The sequence below is a fragment of the Cyphellophora attinorum genome (assembly GCF_001299255.1).
Source record: "Cyphellophora attinorum strain CBS 131958 chromosome Unknown Contig16, whole genome shotgun sequence".
NCBI classification, from domain to species: Eukaryota; Fungi; Ascomycota; class Eurotiomycetes; order Chaetothyriales; family Cyphellophoraceae; genus Cyphellophora; species Cyphellophora attinorum.
The window spans coordinates 35,423-59,430 of NW_017253244.1; the positions used below are offsets into that span (position 1 = coordinate 35,423).

The 24,008-nt window shown below is 53.3% G+C and overlaps 10 protein-coding genes across 10 annotated transcripts; 4 read left to right on the top strand and 6 right to left on the bottom strand.

The window, feature by feature from the left end:
* Positions 1-586: 586 nt before the first annotated feature.
* On the bottom strand, positions 587-1,845 carry AB675_4456 (uncharacterized protein; the record flags this gene model as incomplete). Its single annotated transcript, XM_018144596.1, has 2 exons — positions 587-1,452; positions 1,500-1,845. 2 exons carry the CDS (start codon positions 1,843-1,845, stop codon positions 587-589), a joined length of 1,212 nt encoding a protein of 403 aa, XP_017998971.1.
* A 475-nt stretch (positions 1,846-2,320) lies between these two features.
* Positions 2,321-3,968, bottom strand: AB675_4457 (Glutathione; the record flags this gene model as incomplete). Its single annotated transcript, XM_018144597.1, has 4 exons — positions 2,321-2,571; positions 2,629-2,755; positions 2,805-3,713; positions 3,789-3,968. The coding sequence occupies 4 exons, from the start codon at positions 3,966-3,968 to the stop codon at positions 2,321-2,323; spliced, it is 1,467 nt and encodes a 488-aa protein (XP_017999014.1).
* Positions 3,969-4,655: 687 nt separating this feature from the next.
* AB675_4458 (uncharacterized protein) lies at positions 4,656-6,163 on the bottom strand (the record flags this gene model as incomplete). Its single annotated transcript, XM_018144598.1, has 2 exons — positions 4,656-4,702; positions 4,756-6,163. 2 exons carry the CDS (start codon positions 6,161-6,163, stop codon positions 4,656-4,658), a joined length of 1,455 nt encoding a protein of 484 aa, XP_017999013.1.
* Positions 6,164-7,223: 1,060 nt separating this feature from the next.
* Positions 7,224-8,346, top strand: AB675_4459 (3-hydroxypropionyl-coenzyme A dehydratase; the record flags this gene model as incomplete). The annotated part of the gene is made up of 3 exons (XM_018144599.1): positions 7,224-7,372; positions 7,445-8,082; positions 8,162-8,346. 3 exons carry the CDS (start codon positions 7,224-7,226, stop codon positions 8,344-8,346), a joined length of 972 nt encoding a protein of 323 aa, XP_017998906.1.
* Positions 8,347-8,474: 128 nt separating this feature from the next.
* AB675_4460 (Presenilins-associated rhomboid-like protein, mitochondrial) lies at positions 8,475-10,331 on the bottom strand (the record flags this gene model as incomplete). The annotated part of the gene is made up of 1 exon (XM_018144601.1): positions 8,475-10,331. One exon carries the CDS (start codon positions 10,329-10,331, stop codon positions 8,475-8,477), a length of 1,857 nt encoding a protein of 618 aa, XP_017998956.1.
* A 397-nt stretch (positions 10,332-10,728) lies between these two features.
* AB675_4461 (Mono- and diacylglycerol lipase) lies at positions 10,729-11,405 on the bottom strand (the record flags this gene model as incomplete). The annotated part of the gene is made up of 3 exons (XM_018144602.1): positions 10,729-11,049; positions 11,099-11,233; positions 11,286-11,405. The coding sequence occupies 3 exons, from the start codon at positions 11,403-11,405 to the stop codon at positions 10,729-10,731; spliced, it is 576 nt and encodes a 191-aa protein (XP_017998912.1).
* Positions 11,406-13,161: 1,756 nt separating this feature from the next.
* AB675_4462 (Lipase 4) lies at positions 13,162-16,148 on the top strand (the record flags this gene model as incomplete). The annotated part of the gene is made up of 6 exons (XM_018144603.1): positions 13,162-13,405; positions 13,515-13,601; positions 13,649-14,736; positions 14,786-15,046; positions 15,742-15,906; positions 15,969-16,148. The coding sequence occupies 6 exons, from the start codon at positions 13,162-13,164 to the stop codon at positions 16,146-16,148; spliced, it is 2,025 nt and encodes a 674-aa protein (XP_017999171.1).
* Positions 16,149-17,156: 1,008 nt separating this feature from the next.
* Positions 17,157-19,119, top strand: AB675_4463 (putative metabolite transport protein; the record flags this gene model as incomplete). Its single annotated transcript, XM_018144604.1, has 7 exons — positions 17,157-17,301; positions 17,362-17,505; positions 17,586-17,759; positions 17,813-17,891; positions 17,940-17,951; positions 18,046-18,689; positions 18,824-19,119. 7 exons carry the CDS (start codon positions 17,157-17,159, stop codon positions 19,117-19,119), a joined length of 1,494 nt encoding a protein of 497 aa, XP_017999133.1.
* A 355-nt stretch (positions 19,120-19,474) lies between these two features.
* On the bottom strand, positions 19,475-20,765 carry AB675_4464 (uncharacterized protein; the record flags this gene model as incomplete). Its single annotated transcript, XM_018144605.1, has 3 exons — positions 19,475-19,835; positions 19,916-20,532; positions 20,688-20,765. 3 exons carry the CDS (start codon positions 20,763-20,765, stop codon positions 19,475-19,477), a joined length of 1,056 nt encoding a protein of 351 aa, XP_017999100.1.
* Positions 20,766-22,169: 1,404 nt separating this feature from the next.
* AB675_4465 (Bifunctional protein GAL10) lies at positions 22,170-23,099 on the top strand (the record flags this gene model as incomplete). Its single annotated transcript, XM_018144606.1, has 2 exons — positions 22,170-22,198; positions 22,250-23,099. The coding sequence occupies 2 exons, from the start codon at positions 22,170-22,172 to the stop codon at positions 23,097-23,099; spliced, it is 879 nt and encodes a 292-aa protein (XP_017999059.1).
* Between the last annotated feature and the right edge of the window lie 909 nt (positions 23,100-24,008).

The following is a 24,008-nucleotide window of genomic DNA, read 5'->3' on the forward strand; positions in this document are numbered from 1 at the left end:
TCCTCCTGTGTTTTGTGATGCCACTGTAGGCGGCCTGCTCGTGCACATTGTTTGGGCACTCAAAATGGACGCGCTTCAATGTTTAGCCTGCATTTCGAGTACAACGGTACCTAGGTACTTTCCAGACTACGACTCAATGTCCACAGGCCAAGCTAATCGACAGCGGATGGTGGAGTAGCCTGTGAAGGCATATTTTCGGCGTCACTTGAAATCCAGCTCATGCTGCGTGTGACTTCCTCCCAGCGGGGGTATACATACTTAAGTATGCAACGCAGCAATGGACCGTTCTGAGACGTCTTAGCGCAAAATATGGATAACACGGATGGCAGGTAAAGATGCGAAATGTTATGGGATTCGAAATCTGCGAGCAGTCCTTCATTCCTTCAGCTACATATATCTGGCTGAGCAGTGGCCGTTTATACGGCTGGAAGATGACGAGGTAGAGAGGATTAATAAGTCATGATTGACTGACAACCATCGAGAGACATCTATCCCGAACTATGCTGCTGAGGCGAAACGAGAACGCCCAGTGTGTATGACATGCAAAACAGCGATCGTACTGAAACGCAAACAGACGCGACTGGAATCAGATCTTATCCTGCCGCTTCCTCAACGTCCTCGTCCGCCGCATCAGCTTCTTATACTTATGCTTCTTCATCTTGAGCTTCCTTTGGCGTTTCACGCTGATCAGCCGCCACGCCATGGGTCTCCGTTGCTTGTCTGCTACCGCCGCCAGACCTCGCCGTTGCCTTGGTGTTACAGTTCTGTGAGCCAGAACATTGGCTGCTTCCTCGGCGACGGCCGTGGGGTCCGTAGGCGTGAAGAAGTTGAAGTGCTCTCTCAGGGCAGCGGTGTTGAGCACGATCTCCGCGTGTTGCGTGTGGGGCTGTGGCGTGAGAAGGGCACGGAACTTTTGAGCTTGCGACTGGGAGTGAGACTGAAATCGGCGTGTCCGGCGGCGACGGGGAATGACCATAGCGGTGACGACGCCTTCGCTGTCCTGGTCCTGGACTTGCTGCTCCAGGTGCTGGGCGAGGAGTTCTTCACCGTAGGTTTCGGTTTCGGTAAACGAGTTTTGCTGGGCGAGGGCGTATATTCGTTCTTGTGTATAGGGCTCAGGTGGTGGAGGTGGTTGGAAATGGCGATACGTAGGCTGAGCGTGAATATCCTTGCCACGGACGATCTTGAAGGAATTGCCTGCGCTGTCGACGACGCGGAGCAGCTCTTTCTGGGACGAAGCTGGGCTTGTAGAGGATTGTCGGGAATCGATCGCATTGTTCAGGTTGTCGACTGCCGAGGAAAGCGTAAGCATCACCTCGGACTCTTTTGCTTTCGTCCGAGCGGGCTTCGGTTGGAAGATCTTCTCCACGTCCTTCATGGTGAACTCTTTCGGACCAGGGCCCGTTATAGATATCGGTCGGTATGTGGCGTAGAAGGCAGCTACGGTCATATCTATGCAGAGTCAGTACTTAGTCTTGATCGGCAACGGCGTAGCTTACCCTTCGGACTGAGGTGATGTAAGCTGGGCACACGAGGCATGGTCGATGTCCAGTTATTCTGCGCCTCAACAGCTTCGGCCGCCTTCAATGCTGTGGCGGCCTTCTTCCGCGATGGGCGTTCTTTGGTGACATCTTTGCTTTCAGTCTTCGTTGCTGATGGCGAGACCTCTTTCACATCCGTCGGTACCTCAGGTGAGCCGTTATTAGGAGGCACAGGCCGTTTTGAGGACGAGTGCCGCCGTTGATGTGTGCACGAAGAGAGCGGTGCGGTCGCTATCGATGGCGTACTTGTTGAGCGAATTGGTAATGCGGTTCGGCCTGCCTGGCGCAGAGAAGACTTGAACATGATCGCTCTCAAGCTCACGCCCAACGTCTTCTGTGTGGCAGGCGAGTCGATAAGTGTGTACCGGGCGAAGGTGTGGATTGCGTAGGTTGATAGCGAAACGAGAACAGGTGATCACGCTGTTGGAGATGGCCGCAGCACAGGCCTGCGTGATCGGGCGGCAATTCAGCCTTGGCCGCCTGCATGAGGCGCGTGCCAAGACATTCAACTACTACTTTATCGAGATCCGAAGACAAGGTAGAGCAATGTATAACTATATTCTCTGCATTGTGTCACTCTACAAGAGACCGCGTGTCGCGCAATCGAGGATGCAGTGTGCTGCAGATGGGCTCGAGAGCTTCGTAAGTGCTTCTCTACGAAAGAAGTTGGCTCCTTGGTTTCCGCTTATACATATCGAGCCAGACGTTCCACATGGCTTGCCCGATATGTCCACTACAGATGTGTCCAAGCGAGAGATATGATCGTTCGCCTCTCACGCTCATGCTTTCGCAGCTCTTGCCATCTGTGGAGGCATCGTGACTAACTCCTCAGCAGAGGTCGGGTGGATGGCGACTGTACCGTCAAAGTCCGACTTCCTCGCTCCCAATTTGACAGCAACGCCAAGGAACTGTGCAGCTTCATCCATGCCTTCACCCAGGACGTGGATACCAGCGATCCGTTCTTCCTCGCCATACACAATCATCTTCAGTGCTGTGGGAGCTTTGGCGGATTCCTCTTTCGGGAAGACATCTGTGCTCCGATATCAGTACGTTCTCACGCATGGGAACAGATGAGGGACCACCATACAGTAGAACATGTTCGAGAACTTGGTCTCGTACACCTTGACGTTGTCCTTGCCATAACGTTCCACCGCCTCTGGTTCTGTGAGGCCGACTGTACCGACGGGAGGATGTGCGAAAACGACTGTTGGGATCTGGACAACGTTAGTAACAACTTTTGAGCCTTACCGTGGCGCTCCTTACATTCTCATAGTTCAGGTGAGCCGTAGAGTATTCCTTCTTGCCACTGAACAGACGATTCGACAGATGCCGACCAGCAGCAATGGCAACGGGCGTGAGTTCTGCCTGGCCGGTGATATCACCAATAGCATACACACCTTCCGCAGTAGTGTTCTGGTACTCATCAACAATGACATGACCAGTCTTGTCGAGCTTGACCCCAGTATTTTCAATACCCAGGTTCCTCGTCTCAGCGCCTCGCCCGATGGCCCACAGCAACTCGTTCACGACCAGCTCCGAACCATCTTTCGAAGTGAGTTTGAGCTCCTTCTGCCGAGGATCCGTATTGTCCTTTGAACCAGGGTGCAGCAACTCAACCTTCTTAAAGCCTGGGTGCTCCTTGTGGATAGTCACGCCCATCTCCTCGTAGTGCTTGGTCAGGATATCTTGTACCATGGGGTCAAATTTGCGCAGGAACGTCGTCCCTCGGATAAATAGATGAGTCTCAACGCCGAGGGCCTGCATGACGCCTGCCAGTTCAACGGCGATATAGCCGGCACCAACAAAGGCCATCTTCTTTGGCAGCTCGGCGATCGAGAAGTACTCATCTGACGTTATACCGTGCTCCGAGCCTTCGATGTCTTTCGGTTTCGTGGGGTACGAACCAGTCGCTATGCAGATGTGGTCGGCTGTGATTCGGTAGGCGTCGCCGCCATCGTTGGGCTTGATCTCGAGCTCGTGATCAGAGACGAACGTAGCTCTGGCGTGAATGAGCTCAATTCCGTCCTTGGCCCAGTTGGTCTCGTAGATGCCGTTCAGCTGCTTGATTTTGGCGTGTCGCTTGTCGACAAATTTGTGGAAGTCGAACGGCAGATCCTCCGGGACCTTATACTCGTAGCGTGTCGCCTTCTCCATTGTTTCTTTCACGGTGGCCTGGACGAGTCAGCAGGTCCTTCAACGTCCGCGTCCCGGCAGACGGCCACAGGGCGAGCCGGCGCATCGACTTACCATGTTCCAGGTCATCTTCTTTGGCACACATCCCACATTGACACAGCAGCCGCCAGATATGCCTTCCGAGATCAGGGCCACCTTCTTTCCGTACCATCCGGCAGCTCGTCGTGACGCGCCTGATCCACCACTCCCGCCTCCGATCACGATGTAATCATATTTCTTTGGCGCCGGCGCCATGTTAGCAAAGTGACGAGAGACGGCCGAGAGACGGGCGCTGGGCGGCTGGGCTACAGAGGTCGACGACAGCTTGGTCGTAGCGAACCGTTGTGACGAGGTATTGAGTCGAGCTGTGGACGACGTGAGTGTATGCGTGAGGGATTGTCTGGCTGCAGTTGGGAGAAGAGCACTGGACATGGAGGGGGAAATCAAGGTCGCTTCAGCGTGTTACTATCATGCGAGGACGTATATGTACAGATTTGACGAACGCGCTTGCTAGGGTGCAATGACTAAGTTCAGCCGTAGATAATGCGGTCACAGCTGTACATGTAATGAAGTCACTTGCGATGGTAGCACACATGCTACATTTCTTCGTCCGAAGTCGTCATTTTTTGGAGATCATCCCGGTACGCGGGTGGCCGCTGCCCCACGGCGTCCCTTCCTCACGATCCAGACTATGCCCGCTGACAAACCGGCATGCAGCCAATATGTTGCTGCCTTTCTGTGGCAGTCTGGCGGCAACAGGATTCTGTTGGACGCTGGTCGCTACCAGGCTGGATTGGACCAAAATGATTCCATAACTACACATCAAAGGGCTCCCGGTGGAGAAAGTCAATCATGTCATCAGCTTCCGATTCGTTCATGGGGGTATCAATATGAATATGCGCCTCTGCTCATCGTCTCGTATCCAAAGTCGGCAAGTCCTGATTATCCTAGAGCGTCGTAGTCGTACAGGTCGTCGTCCAGAGTCCTCCCTGTGGACCATTTCAGATCATAATTCGTTTGGTCTTCGTTCAACTGTCTATACCAAGTCGTTTCTCATCTACTTCCAGCTGTCCCTGTTCGCTCACGTCAAGAACACGGCGCGTGTATCCCTTTTCCACCTCTCGAGCCTTCGCTCGCCCATCTTCCAGCCTCTCCACACCAAGTCTGATGCTCTCGAGGTGGACCTCAAGTGACACTTCCTTGCGGACCTGCTTCTCAAGACCGGCAGCATCGACTCTTGTGCGGAGCTCCTCCAATTCTGCTCCCATTGCCTGTAGTTTCAGAATGGTGCCACTAACGTGAGCGAATGCCGCCGTTCGATACTCGCCCACTTGAGACAACAGCCGCAGGTGCTTGTTGTACTTGCTGAGTTGAGCACGATTGCCTCCCACCATCGTCCAGAGATGAGACAGTATTTCATCCTTCGAAACCTGCGCGTTCTGACTGCTCGAAAAGCTGATCGAGTGAATGACTTCGAGGCGGTCTTCCAGACTTTGCAAGACCAACAGCAGGGCCTGCGCCTCATCGATGAGCTTGGCGATCTCTTCGCTGATCAGATTCGTGTGTACCAGATATTGGTCCAACAATCGAGACTTGGTGAACGGCACAGGTGTGAAGGGCGTCATGAGATTCTTCACAAACCGAGGAACCAGCGTGTTAGAAGCTTCTCTATTCTTCTGGGCCATGTCGTCGAGAATTCGCTCGGTCCACCTCGCCGTGCTCAGTGTCACGTCTACCGCCCTGCCAACGTGTGAGTTGAACTTCTGGAGATCGAAAGACGCTGCCCTAGCTGTTTCGATGAAGCCATCAAATTCAAGCACAAGCTCGTGCCGTGAGTTCAGCGACGAGAAGCGGACTATTTGGCGGAGGTCACGGATAGAAACTTCCGACCGCTTCATCGATAGCGGAAGCGACAAGCTCGCAGTCGTGTCGTCCAATATACCCGTCAACTTGTTTTGTGCCGACATGAGTGAAGAGAATTCGGGATCCGGAGCAGACGAAGATGCATCGATGGTTGGATGATGCTGACCATCGGGCCCTGGAAAGTTTGATTGGTAGGAGCATATAGGGATCAATGTAGGCGCAAAGGGCAACCGACAGATTGGTGTCATGGCCGTATAGATAGAATTGGTGAGAAAGTTGCGGAGTAGCGTCAGGACCCCAGCAAGGAGATACGCTGCAATGATCCATGATATGGGCGTCTTCAGGAGCTTGAGTGCTGAGAACACCACGTCGACGAAGTAGCCGACCACTGCGGCTGCATAATCAAACGCGTAATCTGCAGCCGCTGACTTGCTTGAGACTTGTGGCGAGGCTCGTGACTGGGACAGACGAGGAGACCGCGCTGGCGCGCTCGCTGGTGTCACCCGTCTTCGTGCTTGAATGCTTCGAGGACTGTCTCGCTGGGAGTTTCGCATCGAGCTGCCATGCATACTGTCTCCCGAGGGCATGATGAACTCAGGTTCTGTGATAGGTCGAGGAGCCGACCGACGTGCTTCACGGGCTTGTGGTAGAACAGGCGATTGCTTCTCCGAGAGCTCTGATTCAGACAGACTGATGTCTCCGTTTGCGCTCCATTCACTGCCGCTGTGCTCCTCCTCTGCCACAGTCCATGATCCGGAAAGTCTCGACGAACGCGTCATTCGGGTCCAACTGCCTCTGACACGTAGTCTCGCCCTCTCAAAAACCCCTGCTATGCCCAATCTGGAAGGGTTGATGGCGGTTATAACGATAGGTAGATTGACCAGAACGCGCAGCTTCCTTGTCTCAGCCGCGTCGAATGCAGAACAGCCACTGTTCTGAGACGTAGAAATAGAGGTATAAGGATGTTCTTATGCGCACAAAGATGTGTTGTTTGAGCAAGCAAGAAAGATGAAGGATATCAAGAACAGGCAGTGACGCCCCACTGACGTCGCGCTCATGCCTTGGCAAGGATCCCTGGTTGTCTTGGCACAAGCAATTGAAAGGACGTGTTAAAGCGCTCGAGTCACGAGAGATAAGTGAATGGCTGATCAATCTTGATCAGTTGATCTGAATACTAGCCATTGTTCGCGTAGCCGTTGTTTCTGGCTGCTCTCATCGCGACATGGCTTGCTTGGGCCGTTAACCATTCGAGCGACCGGATCATGAATCCGGGCTCGATTGCGAGAAGAACCGATTCCTTCAGGACCGGCGACAGGGACCCTTCAGCTGTCCCGCACTGTCAGGTAATCTCAGCCGTCCGTGTCCGTCGCACATTCGACGTGCAGCATGCTGTCAAACACCAACGGTCGTGCAATTAGTGTAGGTATGCCGGAGAATTTGACCCCGCAAGATGAGCCCCCTTCTCCAATCTCAGGCCGTTCAGGATGACAACTCGCCGCGGTACCGAAGCCGAGGTCCCACGGATATCAGATTACTAGTACAGTACAGATATGAAGCAAATCTCTGGTTCATATACAATTCGACGACGAAGTAGATTGATCCTGCTCGCCACTCGAAGAACCTTGACTATTGATTGCCGCTGCAGCCATGTCGTCGCCACCACCTCCGTCGTCCTATAGCAACCTCTTCCCAGGAGGCCATATCAAGATAAAACATGTCCCTGCTTCCTCGCCCACTCCCACGCCAGTCCTTCTCCTGATCCTCAACCGTCCCGACAAGCGTAATGCGTTCACAGGGTAAGCCAAACCATTGCCTATGTCTCTACCGAGCACCCACTCCAGATTTATCCATCCTAACAAACCCAACAGCCTCATGCAGCAACAAATTTCGGCTTTCTACGCCCTAATTGAGCACGACGTCCGTGTCAAGTGCGTCGTCCTGATGGGCGCAGGCGACAAAGCTTTCTGCGCGGGCGCCGACCTCGAAATAGGTTTCCTAGGAGGCGCCTCAAAAACCGGCGCCGCCACCGCCCAAAACGCCAAGAAGGAGCGCGACGTCGACCACCGGGACGGCGGCGGCAAAGCCTCTTTAGCCATCTACCACAGCTCTAAGCCCACCATCGCGGCCATCAACGGAGCCGCAGTCGGCGTCGGCATCACGATGACTCTGCCTTGCGCAATACGTGTGGTCTACAAGAAGGCCAAAGTCGGGTTCGTGTTCAGCCAGAGAGGGCTGATTATGGAGGCCGTGTCGTCGTTCTTCTTGCCGCGACTTATTGGCACATCGCGGGCGATACATCTCACGACTACGGGGTCAGTATACGAGGCATCGAACCCGCTGTTTGGGCATTTGTTCTCGGAGACGTGCGACACGCCGGATGCGACAGTGCAGCGTGCGCTTGAGATTGCGGATCAGGTTGCTAAGCAGACCAGCACGATCTCGACCAAGCTGATGCGGGATCTGATGTATCGTGGCCCTACTACGGCGGAAGAGACGCATTTGTTGGGTAAGTCCTGCTCCTTGAACATCTACCAGTGATGGAACACGTTTCTATCCTGAACACAGCAACTGACTAGATCACGCAGACTCCCGCGTCATCTTCGGACTTTTTGGAGGGAAAGACAACCTCGAGGGAGTGAAGTCGTTCTTCGAGAAACGACCAGGCAAGTTCACTGGCCAATTCCCGGAGGATGCCCCTGCCGCTTACCCATGGTGGGCGCCGGTGGACTTCAGAGAGCCAGCAAGGGGTGGACATACAAGCAAGCTGTAGTGAAAATGATCCGGAGCAGAATTGATCAATGTCCAGCAATATAAATGCATTGCCTGTGCTGAAGACCTCCGTGACGAAGCTATTAGAAACGTGTCCTGATATCACATGCATCAGCATCATGACCTTGGCTAATCAGCACCCATGTCGCGCCCGCCCCCAGTCTCTCCTTTCCTCTTTGACTCAGGCACCAGGATACGGTTTCTCAACTCGTGGTAGAGGCCCCCGACCCCGACATACCCCTTCGATGCCGAGTGCTGCTCATCCTTCATTCGCGTCCTCCGCATTGCTTGCGCTATCACAAGACCAGCGAGCATGCCCCATAGATGACCAACATGATCAAATTTGCTTGCTTTCTTGAAAACCATCGAGCCGATTTCCCACATTACTATAGCTGCAGTAAGCGTCCGGCCGTCGGCGGATAGCCAGTCTTTCCATGCATCTGGTGCAAAGATGATCGTGAACTTCTTGTCAGCATTCAGCCACAAAAGCGCGGCAACGACCGCGCAAACACTGCCGCTGGCGCCGAGACTGCTGGTGATGAAGATCCCGCACCGAGCATAGTGAGCGAAGCTGCCGAGACTCGCAATCGCGCCGCCTGCGAGGTATATGGCGAGGAAGTTGCCTCGTCCGACCTCTTCATGCAATGCTGTGCCGATGATTGCAAGACCGGCCATATTGTTCAGGAAATGTAGTGGCGATTGATGGCTGAAGGTGCAGCCAATCATGCTCAGCACACGTGGGTATCCGGGCGTCATGATGAAGTATTTGTTCAGCGTCTTCCACAGGGGCGGAAAGCGCCATGCTGCTAGGACTGCGAGGTTCATGAGAAATAGCGCACCGATTGTGGCGTATGTCAGTGGCACATCAGGCCAGACTCGATTGGCGCGGCGAGGAGGTGTCCAGTACTGCGCATATAGGTAGCAGCCGATACAGATAAGCGCAACGAAGAAAGCGGACGGAAGCAGACGACGCGCTGTACTGAGCTCGGCCACTTCCGGTGACTCTAGTTCCATGTTGCTGGTTGCTTCCTTCTTGTGTCGGATGATCCATTTCTCGTACTCGTTCGGTGGCCGCAGAGGTTTGACGTCTGTAGACAGGGCTGACTCGGGCAGAGCGGCAACGTACTTGCTGTCGGCCTGTTGCTTTTGTGCTTCCTGAAATTTCAGCTTCTCTTTCTTGACCTCATCTAGCCTGAGCTGTTCTTCTGCCATCTTCTGGTCGATCTCTGCTTGTAATTCTTCCTCTTCCCGGGCAGCCTTGGCCTCGTTCTCGGCCCGAATTTGCTCGAGCTCGCTCTTTCCCCATACATCGCCTTCACGATCAGATTCTGACAGCGGCGCATGGTAGTAGCCGCTCTGAGGGCCATACAGACCAATATCCTGACCGCGCTGCGTTAGCTCTGACGGTGAATAGTCTTGCCCAAGCTCTTCTCGCTCCAGACGGGCAACTATGGCAGCATCTTCGTCGATGGGATAGTTGATTCTCAGCCACTGGAGTCCAGAATCAAACACGTAAGGAAATGCACTGGTCACCGCCTGCAGATCGGGAGGCAGTGGCAGGTCTAGGGTGCCGTCATTGCGACGACCTTGCAGAACGCGCAGCAGTCGGTTGGCGACTTGGACCTTGGGATATTGCGGGCCAAATACATCGCTAAGCTCTCGCGAGGTTAGGTCCGAAGACCTGAAAGCGAGCCCTTTCTCTTCCGGCTCCTCGGTCTTTTCTTTCTGAGGATTCCTTGCCCGAATCGCGGCCGCGATCGAGGTTGCCTGGAATTGTGATCGGTGGCATTGACAGAAGGATCGTTGCTGTATCCGTGGAGGTTTAGGAAGGCGTACTGCTGAGAGAGCCTGCTTGCGTCTAGTAGAAACACTCGACCTCGAGACCTGCCTGGCTAGGCCGAGCAAGTGACCTGGCGCAGGCCATCTCGCACAGGATAGGACAGGCCTAGCAAGCAGCTGAGACGCTACCGATACCACATTGTTCATCACTGTCCGCGCCTCCCGTCTTCACCGCGCATGCACGAGTCCGGCGCTCTCCTGATAGTGTGCGTCATCGTCACCAGTCGCTCTTGACCAAATAGTGATAGGATGTACGTTAACGAGGCTGAGAAACACGGGACGAGGCTGAGGTTTTGTTCCGACGCAAATCGTCCCAGATCTTACAGCTCCAGGACTTGCCAGATAGTTCCAAGTTTCATCATTGGACTTCACCTACAAACGCACACAATTCCTGTATAGCAGTGAAAAGGCTTGCATTACGACAAGTCACCCCACCAATGCTAGAGTAGTTAGGCAGGATGTATTGTTTTATTTCTTTCATCTCTTGGTCACATTACTTAGAATTATACATTATAGATCAGGGCGTGTGAATTGGCGTTGCGCCTCATGGGAATTCAAGATTCTCCGGCCCACATGCGGTGATGTTGCCGAAGTAGTAGTTGTGGTCCGTTGTCGAGCTCTCGAGCTGCCCTGCGTTCCCTCGCAGGTTCAGAGCACCACTTGAAACCTGCACATCCCTGGTTGTGACTGCCGCACCAGATGGCGCGGTGACCCAATACTCGTTCGAGATGTGCGCATATCCAAGGAGATACCCTGGCAGCTTGGGCACAATATCCTTGTCGTGGGTGACTCGGTAGTTGTTTCCTTGGCTGGAGATAAAGTTGACGAAGGCAATATTTCCAGACATTGGTGCGCCATAGGTGTACTGCGTGCTTTGAGAAATAGCTTTTAGGGAAAGCGGAAGCACAACTTACCAGGTCAATCGTGTAGCCGGCCTGCCTCAGGTCGCCAGCAGCAATAGTCGCGACTGAACCTCCCAAAGAATGACCCGTCGCAATGATCTGGTAGCTGGGAAACTGAGCGACAGCAGATTGAAGTGCAGCTGTGACCTGAGGCTTTACAAGCGTCCAGGTATCATAGAAACCAGAGTGGACTCGACACCCAGAGCACAAGGGATACTCTTTCTCGCTCGATATTGGCATTGGCGAGCCAGTTGCCCACAGATTTAGATCCACGGAAGCCCAGCACGATGAGTTGCTTGACGGGGTCGATAGCGACCATGCCGGTAGCGTCGGCGATGCGACATTCTGATATTCGAGAAGCGTGGTTGCGCCAGCAGCTTCCACGAGCGGGCAATTCCCCACATCACAAGTAATGAGGGTGCTCGACTGAGGGATGTTGTTTTCTGTGCAATATACAGCCGCGCTGTACTGGCTGAAGTAGTTGAGCTGAGTCAGGAGGCTCTGTGAAACATCTACGTCACGTTAGGAGAGAAGGTGATTAAGGCGTAGATTTAGTCTACCTCTTCGAGATATCGCAGGGAGCGCCTGAACCGCTGAAGCTGTCAGCAGAAGCGTGACAGTTGATAGAAGTGAAGTCATGGCTAGATGATTTAAAGAGTGGACGCTCGAGAGCAAGACAGTCAATGAGAACGATGGGAAGGGCTTGAAGATCCTAAGTCATGGCAGAGGCATTGCCATGGCGGGCGCTGTATATAAGTCTCTTTCTGGCTGACCGGAAACTCAACACCAGCTGACCTCGATTCCAAGAACTTGGGTGAGGGGCGTCATCACCTGAGTGCTCAGAACTTCAAGAAGACTGCTGAACCATGTCCAATAGACCGCAGACAGACCTCTCTGGGTTGTAGCCCGCACAAGCTTCTCGAGACGATGCTGCAAGCGCTCTGTGTCTTATACCTTCTGCTTCGGATACCAGGCTAGTGCATCGCTTAAATCTTGATCAACGAGATTGAGTACACCTGAACGCCGGATCCGGAAGCGGCCACGGGAAGGCGCTGTCGTCATTAGCAAAGCCGGGCCAACAGTATTGCAAAAGATACACATCGCAGCCTGCGCAGGCCGAGGAGGCGCGTGCACGCGGTGAGATTGGATTAGGAAAGGAGGCCAGAACACGAATCAAAGTCGAGAAGATTCAAATATCGAATTACGGCACACTTGGCGTTTAGGCTCGGCTGCCCTAGCCGAGAGCAATAAAGCGTTAACAATCTCGGCCCCTTTCAAGATCGATCCTAGTCTCGTCTTCTGCATTGCAGCGTCGATTTCCTGCGGGATCACAATACGTCTGATGGCTATGCCGCGGCAATTAGCACACGTCGGCCACGCTGAAGCCATTCGACATCCTTGCCAATAGCTGTGCGTGTAATACAGCAGGCCCCAGTAGCACTCACTGCCTCAGTATGCGCCGTTCGGCCTACGCTATGGCTGCTGTTATTAGTCAAGCAACGCCTCAACATGAACCGTTGCATACTGACGAGTGTACTTGCCCCAGGTATGTTCATTGACCTGGAGTCCCCCGGCAACCACATCGACTTGACCATCACCGCGCCCGGAAACACCACGCAGCTTGTGTGATGTCAGAACAAGCAACCCACCTCCAACAGTTCTCCATCTGAAATAGAAGATGTTACAGTGTCGATCTTCTACTACCTTCCACCTTTTAGCCTGTATACGTTTAAGACTTCGACTACACAGTTCACCAATGCCACACAACTCCGCATTCACTAAAATGCGGAGAACACTCGACCTTCTACTCCTGGATAGCAGGTGCGCACCAGATGACCGCTACTGCCCGCCGGTTCATATCAGAAAGTCGCTGGTGCAGCTCGATCCTGTATTCGTAGTGCGACATTCGAGAACATGACAGCTAGCGCGACGAGGTCGCAAGCGGGGTTGAGAACCGTGGCCCATCGTCTGGGTAGCACGATATGGTACATAACCCGAAGGTTTGCTGCGAGTTGACGAAACTTGTGCTCCGACGCTCGAGTGCTTGGTCCCTCAACTGACTGCACGCTCTAATCATGCTCTTTCAGAGACTGCTGGCACTAGCTGCCGTAGTAGTGAGCGCACCAACTGCCAGACCCACAGTTGTTCGGACGTCTACGGGCTCTTATCATGGTGTCATCAACGAGACTTATCCTGATGTCCGTGCCTTCCTGAGCATACCCTATGGACAGTCGACAGCTGGTTCAAATCGTTTCATGCCCCCGAAAGCGGTGCCGCCGTCGGAGGAACACTTTGACGTGACCGAGTACCCGCCAGCTTGTGAGTCTTGCGTTGAGCGTCCATTCAGAAGTACTTTGGTACTATAGTGGCCGAGCCGGCCACACGCAATCACCTGTACCGTCTTCATTCACAGCTGACCTGTATATAGGCCCGCAGTATGTCACGGGTATCAAGAACATCTGGAACCAATATATCCCATGGTATCTACAGTACTGGGGCGTCAGCAATTACTCAGGTGCGTGCCTGTCACGGGGATTATCGTATTTCCAGCGACATGTCCAGTGCTTCGGGACTCGTCCTTCTCTGCTTTCTTCACCACCTCGCTGTTCTCACTCTCACACATGACTTCTGCCTCTGTTTCCAATCTGTTCCCATGCTTTCCTCCGTCTTTTGCTTGGCTACCGGAGTCTGACCTGTACCAAGCCGGTATATCGGCGCCCTTTGCTTCCGAAGACTGTCTTAAGCTTGCAATTTGGACGCCTCTAAATGCTACGTGCGATTCCAAGTTACCAGTCGCCATGTTCTGGACAGGTGGCGGGTACCAGACGAACGGGATCCTTGTGCCGGGCCAGCTTCCGCCAGGCTGGGTCAGCCGCAGCCAAAGCCATATTGTGGTAACAATCAACTACCGGATGAACATCCTTGGCTTCCCCGATGCCGCCGGCCTAGACACACAGAACGCTGGTTTGCTTGATATGCGCCTTAGTCTGGAATGGGTGCGCGACAACATCGCAGCGTTCGGCGGCGACCCATCACGCATCATGATCTGGGGCCAGTCAGCAGGAGCGAGCGCAGTGGACATACACAACTACGCGTTCTATGAAGACCCAATCGCACATGCAATGTTCGCCCAATCCGGCAACACACTCACCATACGCCCGTCGTCAGACCCAGGGCACACCAACTTCACCTTTGTGGCACGAACCTTGGGCTGTGATTTCCCAAATGACGCCCAGGCTGAGCTCCAGTGCATGCAGAGCCTGCCATACGATGATCTGATCAACGCCATGGGTTGGTATCAACAGAACACAAGTTTGGTCGATCCAAGCCTGCCACCAATATCGTTCAACCCTGTCGCGGACGAAAAGGTGGTCTTCAGTAATTACACACAGCGCTATCAATCAGGCCAAGTCAGCAAGGTCCCCATGATCTATGGTACCGCCGCGAATGAAGGCGGATCGCTCAGTCCTCTGCCAGCTAATCCAGAAACCCAAGGACCCAATCAGACCGCAGCAAACGCTATAACGACCGGTCTTCTTTGTGGAGCGGCGAATACGTCAATTCTTCGCACTGGAGCCGGCCTACCTACCTACAGATATCAATACGCTGGTAATTGGACAAATCAGGACCCTCTTCCGTGGATGGGAGCAGTAGGTGTAGATCATTCTTTCCTGGAACTTGCAACTAACGCTGTCAAAGTTCCATTCCTCGGATCTGCCAATGTTCTTCGGCGCGTATGCCGACGCGAATAACGGTCTGGGTGGGCCAACGGCTGAGCAGACCGCAACTGCAGAAGCTATGGAGGACTTCTTGCTCGCCTTCGTAAGCGATCCATGGCATGGCCCTCCAGCCGCTGGATGGCCCCAATTCGATGCGGATGCCGAAGGTGGCGGCGTCATGCTCAGATTTGGTGCGGACGGGGAGCCGGTGCAGAAGGTGAATGCGGATGATGTTCAGGGCGTATGTTTTGGGACAGGACCATATGATCCATTTCCCTGAGGATCTGTTCCTCAGGATGCGATGGGGTCAACAGTCCCGAGGTCCTTGAACTACGCTAAGGCTAGCCTGGATGGTACGAAGAGTGCACAGTCTTTTGTAAGGTGCCAAGCAGCAACTCCTTTGGCGCAAGCCCAAGCCGAAGTGCTGAATGCCGGTCTGTTTGTCCGCGCTTTGGCATGACCCGTGGCAAGGTGCATTATACCACACATATGTAGTTGCTTGGCTCAGGCAGCTGCAGGCAGCAACCAGGCTAACCGACGCCTCAAAGCTCGGCAGTACGAACAAGCTCAAGAAAACGGACCTGAAGCTTTCCTGTAGCGAATACGCACGTCAGCGTTAGGAGGCCATATAAATACATCTATTTGCTCTGGCACTGGCAGTCCCAATGGTGGCAAAGCGTTGATAGACATTTTGCAGTCACAACACCGAGCATTTCCCTTCTTCCTAGGATCATAACCCTTCCAACGATCGCCAAAGAAGCTGTGAAGCCGCAAAAATGAGCACACAGACCATCAATGGTACCTACACCCGTCCCAGATATCAACATAGTCAATCTGAGCATCGCAGCGTCCTGTCATTGCGGCGCCGCAGCCTTCACCTTCACCCTGCCCACGGACACCCGCAAAGCAAACCGCTGCAATTGTACCTGGTGCCAGAAGCCCAACTTCACCTCACTCGCCGTCGATCCCGAGAGTTTCAAGCTCCTCAAGCCTGCTTCTCGCGAGCAGCTTGGTGACTACACGAAGCCCGAGCGCAGTGACGAGAACAACTTTGGGCATCGTTATTTCTGTAAAGTCTGTGCGACGCACTTGTGGCGCGAGGTGAGCATTTAGTGATTCGTCACCGTCAGAAGCACCGAAGAAAGTCCTGATGTACTGCGTAGGGTCAATATGAGTATCCGCCGGGAATGATCAACAAGTTCTTCAGTGTCAACCTCAGTGCCATTGATCAGCCGCAGGATGGCATTGATCTGAAGGACTTCAGTTTTGCATATAGCGACGGATTGAAGGACAACTTCATGGCAGGCCAGAAGGATGAGCCTTGGACCGGTGGTATGTCCTGAAGTCAATGGTCGTCAGGCAAGGAGCAGACAGCATTGCGTTATGGCTGAGCATGGCCTTGGGATGCCGTTAAGCCGGGCGCCGAAGTCGAAGGAGCATTGCAGTGTGCGGCCTGAGCACTCAGCGAGCGATAGCTGAATGTGAACGACTTGGTACGTCGCACTTTGGTACGTGAAGTTCCTTGATCCCTCGAACAGGAGTCGTCAACTATTGCGGCGTTCACGGCGAGAACCCAAGATGCGGTGTGCCCGGAGAGAGGCGTGCTGATTGACTGGTCACAGGCGACGGTGCGGGGCACAGTCCAGGGTCTAGCTGCAGTGATCTACGAAAGACAGAGCTTGGTTTAGCTTAGCAAGGCTTAAAGCATTCGAGACTTGCTTGTCTCCATCAACAACAAATTATCTTTTGGCGAGCTTACCACGTTGGATGTTCCAGAACTAGAAATGTGCCAGCTTGACGCGAATACAATTCTGACATGGCATTGATTCAGCGAACAGTATAAGTCGTCGCGTGCCACGTGCTGCCATCGACCAGAAATTTACAATGGCGTCGGTGACGCGGCCACGAGATAACATTCCCCTCTCGGATTCACGGCACCCCCCGTGGCGGCAACTCCGTCATACACCTTGCCAGCAGTCGTCACAAAATGATCTGGGTGCCGGGGTTTCAGCTTGGAGCTTCCCCTTCCGGAGACCATTTAATGCAGGATCGCTAATGATTCGACCGTTACACCACCTTAAACGAGCCTCCGATGTGTTCCTGCCAACCAGAGGGTCGCTACTTCCTCTTCTTGGAGCTACCTAAGGTAGCCTTGCATTGTGGTGGTCGACCCCGACTCGATAGCGGCTTCCTTGTCCTACAGCCGCTAGAGCTTTTTGCATGTCACCTTAGAATCGCGAGGAACGTGATCAGCTCGAAGCATATATCTATGTGGATCTCTTCAATTGATAACACAACAGCACTTCGATTCTCCTTCGCTCAACTGACACTTGCGCGACTCCATTGTCAACATGTCCGAGAAAGAAATCCGAGAGCCTATCGCAGGCGACGCTGACTTCAACGGCGACCAAGATGCGGTCTATGGCAGAGGCAGCATCGCCGCTACGCAGAAGTCGAGATGGGAGCGTAGCTGGCCTGTCATCGCCTGCGGTTCTGGTATGAACACTTCACGCACATGCGAATTATGCTTGACCCAGTGCTCACAACCATTTGCAGGTCTCTTCTCCGATGGTTTTAGTCAAAGCATAATTGGACCTGTCAACACGATGTTGAAAATCCTGTACAAGGACGAGTATACCAAGTCATCGGCGCAGCAGAATGTCTCATCGATCGCCTTTGCGGGCACCGTCCTGGGTCAACGTACGAACATCTATGAACTCGAAACGGCAGTGTTCCGATTCTTGTTCCCACTTGAAAACGCTCTGGCTAACAGGAAGCAGTGGTCTTCGGCTATACATCCGATCATTACTCCCGCAAGAACTCGCTGCTGATTAGTACAATTATTTTGATCGTGTTTGCAGCACTCGGCGCTGGATCCTATGGTGCAGGTGGCTCGATTCAGGGCCTCTTTGCCGCTTTGACAGCCTATCGCTTTTTGCTTGGTATTGGAATTGGTACGACCTCGAATGATTATCGTGCTGTTATTGCGCGCTAATGCAACTTGCAGGTGGTGAATACCCTGCCGGATCTGTTGCCTGTGCTGAGAGCACAGGTGAGCTCAAACATGGCCACCGAAATCGCTGGTTGTAAGTGTGCAACATCCGTAGCCGCTCGAAATCCACTAACCTTGTCAGTATTCTCTTCACGTGAGTGCCATGTTGATAGTGATACAGAACCTAGAATGGACTATTTGCGACTGCCATCTTCGCCTTGCTGACGCAAAGCTGACATCGTATGCAGGAACTTCATGATTGACAGCGGCTTCTGGGTGGCTTCTCTGGTTGCAATGATTGTCGTTCTGGCGACTGGCGAGAATCATCTCCGAGCAGCATGGCGCATCTGTCTGGGCCTTGCTGTCATTCCACCTCTGTCACTTCTTTGGCTACGAATCAAGCTTAAGGAGCCCGAATCCTACAATCGGGCCAAGATGTCGAAGTACCCATGGTGGCTCATTGTGAAGTTCTATGGATTCCGACTCGCTATTGTCAGCCTGATCTGGTTTCTGTACGACTTCTCCTCATACTCATTCAGCATCTACAGTTCATCTTGGCTGGTCTACCTTCTGCCCGAGGACGCCCCTCTCTGGAAGTCTTTTGGCTGGAGCACAGTCATCAATCTGTTCTACGTGCCCGGCGCGTTCCTGGGAGCATTCGTCAGTGATTGGATAGGACCGAAGTACGCGCTCGCTCTGGGCGTTATTCTGCAGGGTGCCGTCGGGTTCCTGATGTCCGGTATCTACGAACATCTCGACAAGGCCTCGGCTGTTGGTGGATTCGTTGTCATCTACGGCATCTTTCTTTCGCTCGGCGAGCTCGGGCCTGGCGACAACATCGGGCTTATTGCTTCGAAGACTTCCGCTACCTCTATCCGGGGTCAATACTACGGTGGGTCCAAACACTTCCCAGCACTACATTGACATCCAGCCTTGGACGTCTAAGCGTTCAGCCTTGGTTACCCTCTCACTGATCCTTGTAGCAACCATTGCTGTTTCTATATGCTGACCTTCTGGCTGGAATAGGTATCGCTGCGGCGATTGGCAAGGTTGGAGCTTTCGTCGGCAATTACATCTTCCCAGATATAATTGCAGCAGGCGGTAACGACCCTGTCAAACAAGGGCAGTATCCGTTCTTCGTCTCGTCAGCGCTGTGTATCTTCAGTGGTATCATCACTTTGATCTTCATTCCGAACATTGGGCAAGACACAATCGACAACGAGGATGCTCGGTTCAAGGAGTATCTGAAGCAGCATGGGTACGACATCGATACTCTGGGTACGGAGGAGTTCAAGGCCAGGAGGAACTCGGTCACGGCATGATTGCATGTGACAATTACGGGGAGCACGCCGAGTTGAAGGTGGGAACGGCAACATGTCAACCGATTGAACTCGCATTATCACTCTGTGTCTTCGTACTCAGTGGACATTGTTTGGCATACACTTCCGTAGGAAGGCCTCCCCGTGGTCCGAAAGACATCTCATAGTCTGAGATGTGCCTGGTATGACCTTGCTTTCGAATCTTATGAAGGACCTTTCGTTGCATACTATTCCGCATGACGGCCTCCCCGTGGCAAGAGAGACACCTGCTGGTGATCAGACAGTGTCTCGTACGACCTGATTCTCCTTGACTTCAGATCTCACGAAGGCCTCCCCATGGTATGAGGACATATCAGAGCTACCAAGTGAAGAACTCCGCTTCGAACACCCGCTTGGCCGAGAGATCCACCTTGACACGAATATTCATCACATTAGGATGAGCCTGCTGGTATTCTCGTAGAGCCTCGGGAGACGCAATGCCATCGGCTGCCAGGATGCCATCGGCTCGCATGGAATCACTAACGCACGGACAGTGCTCCAGCTCGACAATCCAACGATATTTGTCCTTGATCTGCTCTCTGGTCTCGTTGGGCAGAGGCCAGGCCGGAAGGCGATCGTACTCCTCGGGGTCGTAATCCTCTCTGTCTTCCAAGTCTTGAGGCACGTCGTAGATGGACTGTGCGTCGTGAGCGTGCTTGCCTGCCACAATTGAGCTGATGCTAGTCGGAGTTAGCGATGTCGTACAGAGTCGCTCAAAAGATGAGCTGTTTAGGCTCAGCGCTAGGATGAGATGACTTACAATTCGCTTACGACGGCAGAGGCACGAGCGAGGGAATAGTTGTCGCGTTTGCGCTCGTCGGCCCCAAGTGCAGCGAACTTCCCAAGCCCGTGTGCTGCACTGAGCTGGTCATGGCATTTCTCAGAGACGTCCGTTTTGTATTCCCTCAGGTGAATGGTCTCGAGATTTGGAAAGTTGTAGATGATTGAAGAGCCAAAGTAACCAGCAGCAAGGCGATTGAAGATGACCGTTGTGATGTTGTCGGCAGGTGGGACCTTCGAATACTGTGGACAGGGCTTGGATTTCTCTCCTGCCGAAGGACGCATAGAGGTAGTAGGCTGCCAGAAGTGGTCCCAGTAGTATACTTGATAAGCGCGGCACCCGAAGCTATAGCTGACAGGATAGCGTTTGTCGGGGATGGACTCGAATTCGATGATCTTTGCGACTTCTGACCCAGTTCCATCGCGTCGAAAAGCGGCAGTCTTGGGAATGACTTGACTCAGATGTTGACATGTCAGAGCCAGCGAACGGAGCTCCGGCATTTTACCAGGAGTCTCTGTGCAAGAGACATCGTAGCATTTGTTAGGAGTCGTGTCGTTGTAGGAGCAGGTAAGGACAATCTTCTTTGCGGGCACGTTCTGGGAGGTTGGAGCGCTCTGGTCAGCTCCTTTTCGAGATTTGAGAACATCAAGTGGAGCTTCAGCGAGGATGATGAGCAAAGATGTCTCAAGAGACCTCTGTGCTCTATTTCAAGCCAACCTTCGCTTCATTGCCCACATTCTCATGCACTTACCTCAAGGACCTTGTCGAGTATCTCCACAGGCAGGCTGCAGAGGCCTTTGGGCGGGCTCTGTGCTGAATCTTCCCTCATGGCTGGTGCAGTGTTGTGCGTGGCAGCTCTTTTTCAATGATCTGAGTGAACAGCGAGTTGTTGTCGAGCACCAGAAGTTGCAGAGATGTTGAAGAGGCTCCTTTAATCACTACGTTGGCCAACAGGCTCATGCAGGGGAGGCGTTGCCTCGTGACTAGACTCACGTGATCTTCCCTGTGGTTGCTGGCAAGTGACATGTTTGTCTCATTTCCCTCTGATACACAAATACTTCACAGATGAAAGCCAGAGCCAGGAAAAGTCCAATGCTGCTTGCACGATGAGGCAACCCAGCAAAAGCCTCCAGGTAGGCAATCTTTGTCACTGGGCAGACAGTTCGCTTACCTTGCATAGGCAAGCGGGTGTCCTGTGAAGATGTATGATGTACCTCCTGTTCAAGCAGCCTGAGTCTGACTGCTCAACCGCAATCGACCATCCCGTGCGACATCACGACGCTGTGTGCCATTCGAGAGACATCCTCCAGATTCGAAAGGCCGAGGCAAAGTAGCCTTCCATGGCGTTCATCCATAAAAAGTCGCTTGAGATGTTTTCCGATTTCCGGCTCCTGTGTCTCAAAGCAGCGCTGAGGCCGAAGTGCAGTACCCTACACGGCGTTGGCCACGAGAAATTCTTGCCGTACGCACAGGTGCTGTTACTGATCGTCGTTCATCGCGGAGAAAAGTCGTGATAACACGGCTCTGCCTTCAGATGCGGGCTTGCCAGGAAACAAGTCAACAAAATCAAAACGTCCGGTTAAGCAAGCGCATATGGCGTCTAGGATCGTCCGCAAGTATGCTTACAGCACATCTGAAAAGCTCTTCACCGTGGAATATAGCGGTCAGCCTCGCACGTTCGTCTCGCTACATGACGACCGATCGAGGCAGCACCAGTCCAGATCAGGACAAAAGCAACAGCAGCAACGCCCCTCGTCCGCACGCGATGAGATACAATAATAACATGATCGAAGTAACCAGCTGAACGAGAACATGTTCAGGTGAGGGCAAGGTGAGGTGATGAGAAGAATTTCGGCCATGGAGCTTGGGTTTCCCGAAGGGCGGAAATTGGAGGCGGAGAATGCAGGGGCAGAGTTGCCGCCTAAGCTTTGGGGTACTGTTGGCCCACGTGTGACGCAGGTCCAAGCTGCAGGGTTGCACTTGCACACCAAATTGTTGCTCGATGTGAGTGCATAGCGGACTTGAAAGTGCCGTTCAGGAAGTACAAGCACTTCTATCGCATTGAAGATACTCGTAATACTCTTCACGACACATCGGTAGCTCTTCGACTTGCTCTGTCACCCAGAAGGCAAGAAACAAGATCGAGATAAAACCATATCGAGCCCCGCGCCTGGTCCTTTTTGCACTCCACCAGTCTCGGCTACCAGCAGGTATTCAGATCACAACCAGAAGCATGGCGGCCGGATCGTGCCTGATCACTGGGTGAGTGACCCAGTACCAGATCGTCGCCCTCAAAGCTGACATTCGAGACAGCGGTACAGGCTATATAGGCTCCTTCACCACCCTTGCCCTCCTCGAGGCTGGCTACAAAGTTGTCATTGTCGACAACCTCTACAACTCGTCAAAAGAAGTCCTCAACCGCATAGAGCTCATTTGCGGAAAGAGACCAGAATACGTCGAACTTGACATCACAAGCGAATCAGATTTGGATGCGGTCTTTCAGAAGCACCCTGATATCGACAGTGTTATCCACTTTGCCGCACTCAAGGCGGTAGGAGAGTCTGGCGAGATTCCACTTGACTATTACTATGTCAACGTCTACGGCACACTTGCACTGCTGAGAGCCGCTAAGAAGAACAATGTCACAAACTTCGTCTATTCCTCATCAGCCACGGTCTACGGTGATGCGACACGATTCGAGAACATGATTCCCATTCCAGAGGAGTGCCCACTCGGACCAACAAATCCATACGGCAACACAAAGTTCTGTTCTGAGACCATGATCACAGACCTTATCAATGCCGAGCGCGCCAATGCACTCAAGAACAAGGACGAAGCAGCAGCCAAGAAGTGGAACGCCGGTCTACTGCGATACTTCAACCCAGCAGGAAGCCACCCATCTGCAATCATGGGCGAAGATCCCGCCGGTGTGCCATACAACCTTCTCCCTCTCCTAGCGCAGGTAGCAACCGGCAAGCGGAAGGAACTCCTCGTCTTCGGCGACGACTACAAGTCCCACGACGGCACAGCCATCCGCGACTACATCCACATTCTCGACCTCGCCCAAGGACACTTGGCTGCCCTCGACTACCTCCGCTCAAAGAATCCCGGCGTCCGAGCTGGAACCTGGGCACCGGGCGTGGCTCCACCGTCTACGAAATGATTCATGCTTTCTCAAAATCCGTAGGCCGCGATCTCTCCTACAAAGTCGTCGAGCGACGAGCCGGCGACGTTCTTGATCTCACCAGTAACCCCGCTCGCGCCAACCGCGAACTCGGCTGGAAGGCTGAGCGCACGATGGAACAAGCCTGCGAAGACTTGTGGCGTTGGACAGAGAACAATCCGGAGGGCTATCGCCAACAGCCGCCGCAGCATGTCTTGGATCGGCTTGAGCAGCTGAGAAGTCAGGGAAAACTCGCCATGAAGGACTCCTCGTAGGAAGGATATCGGAGGCAGCTGTTGAAGTGGCAAGAGTCGTGGAGTCCCGTGAGGCCTGGACTTTCCTTACATGAGTGGCATCAACAGATCCAAATAGCGAGCTGTAGAAGCAAGGAGCAAAGCACGGCAGGGTCGCGCTAGGTCATGTCATTTCCACCAATGCTGATTACACGTCCAAAGTGTCCTTGGTCCTTCCAGCTCACAGCAATATGCGTGCGACTCAGGCAGGATTGTATTGGCAGGAGCTTTCTTCGCGTATTGAACGAGGGGAGCTCAAAACCAGGTAAGAATGACCACTTTCCTCCAGGAGCAGGTATCGTCAGACTCGTTCTGCTGACCTTCAAGTCCCTGAATCTGCGACAATGCTCGGTCCATACCTAGCTAGGTAGTTAAGTACTTAAGTAGTGCCGGAGATCCAAACTCTTGGCAACAAGGCAACTTGAAACATCCGTGCCTCGCCGCCTTATCACCACATCAACCGCCCGTAGCCTACACCTGACCTGCCCATCACCCTTCTCTGATCTCCACCTCTCCCATCTTCCCCAGCAACGCGCTCGATACCTTCATATATTGAATCCCCAAAATTTGCTCAACAATCTGCAATAAATGCCCACGCTCAATGCACCGCGCAAGC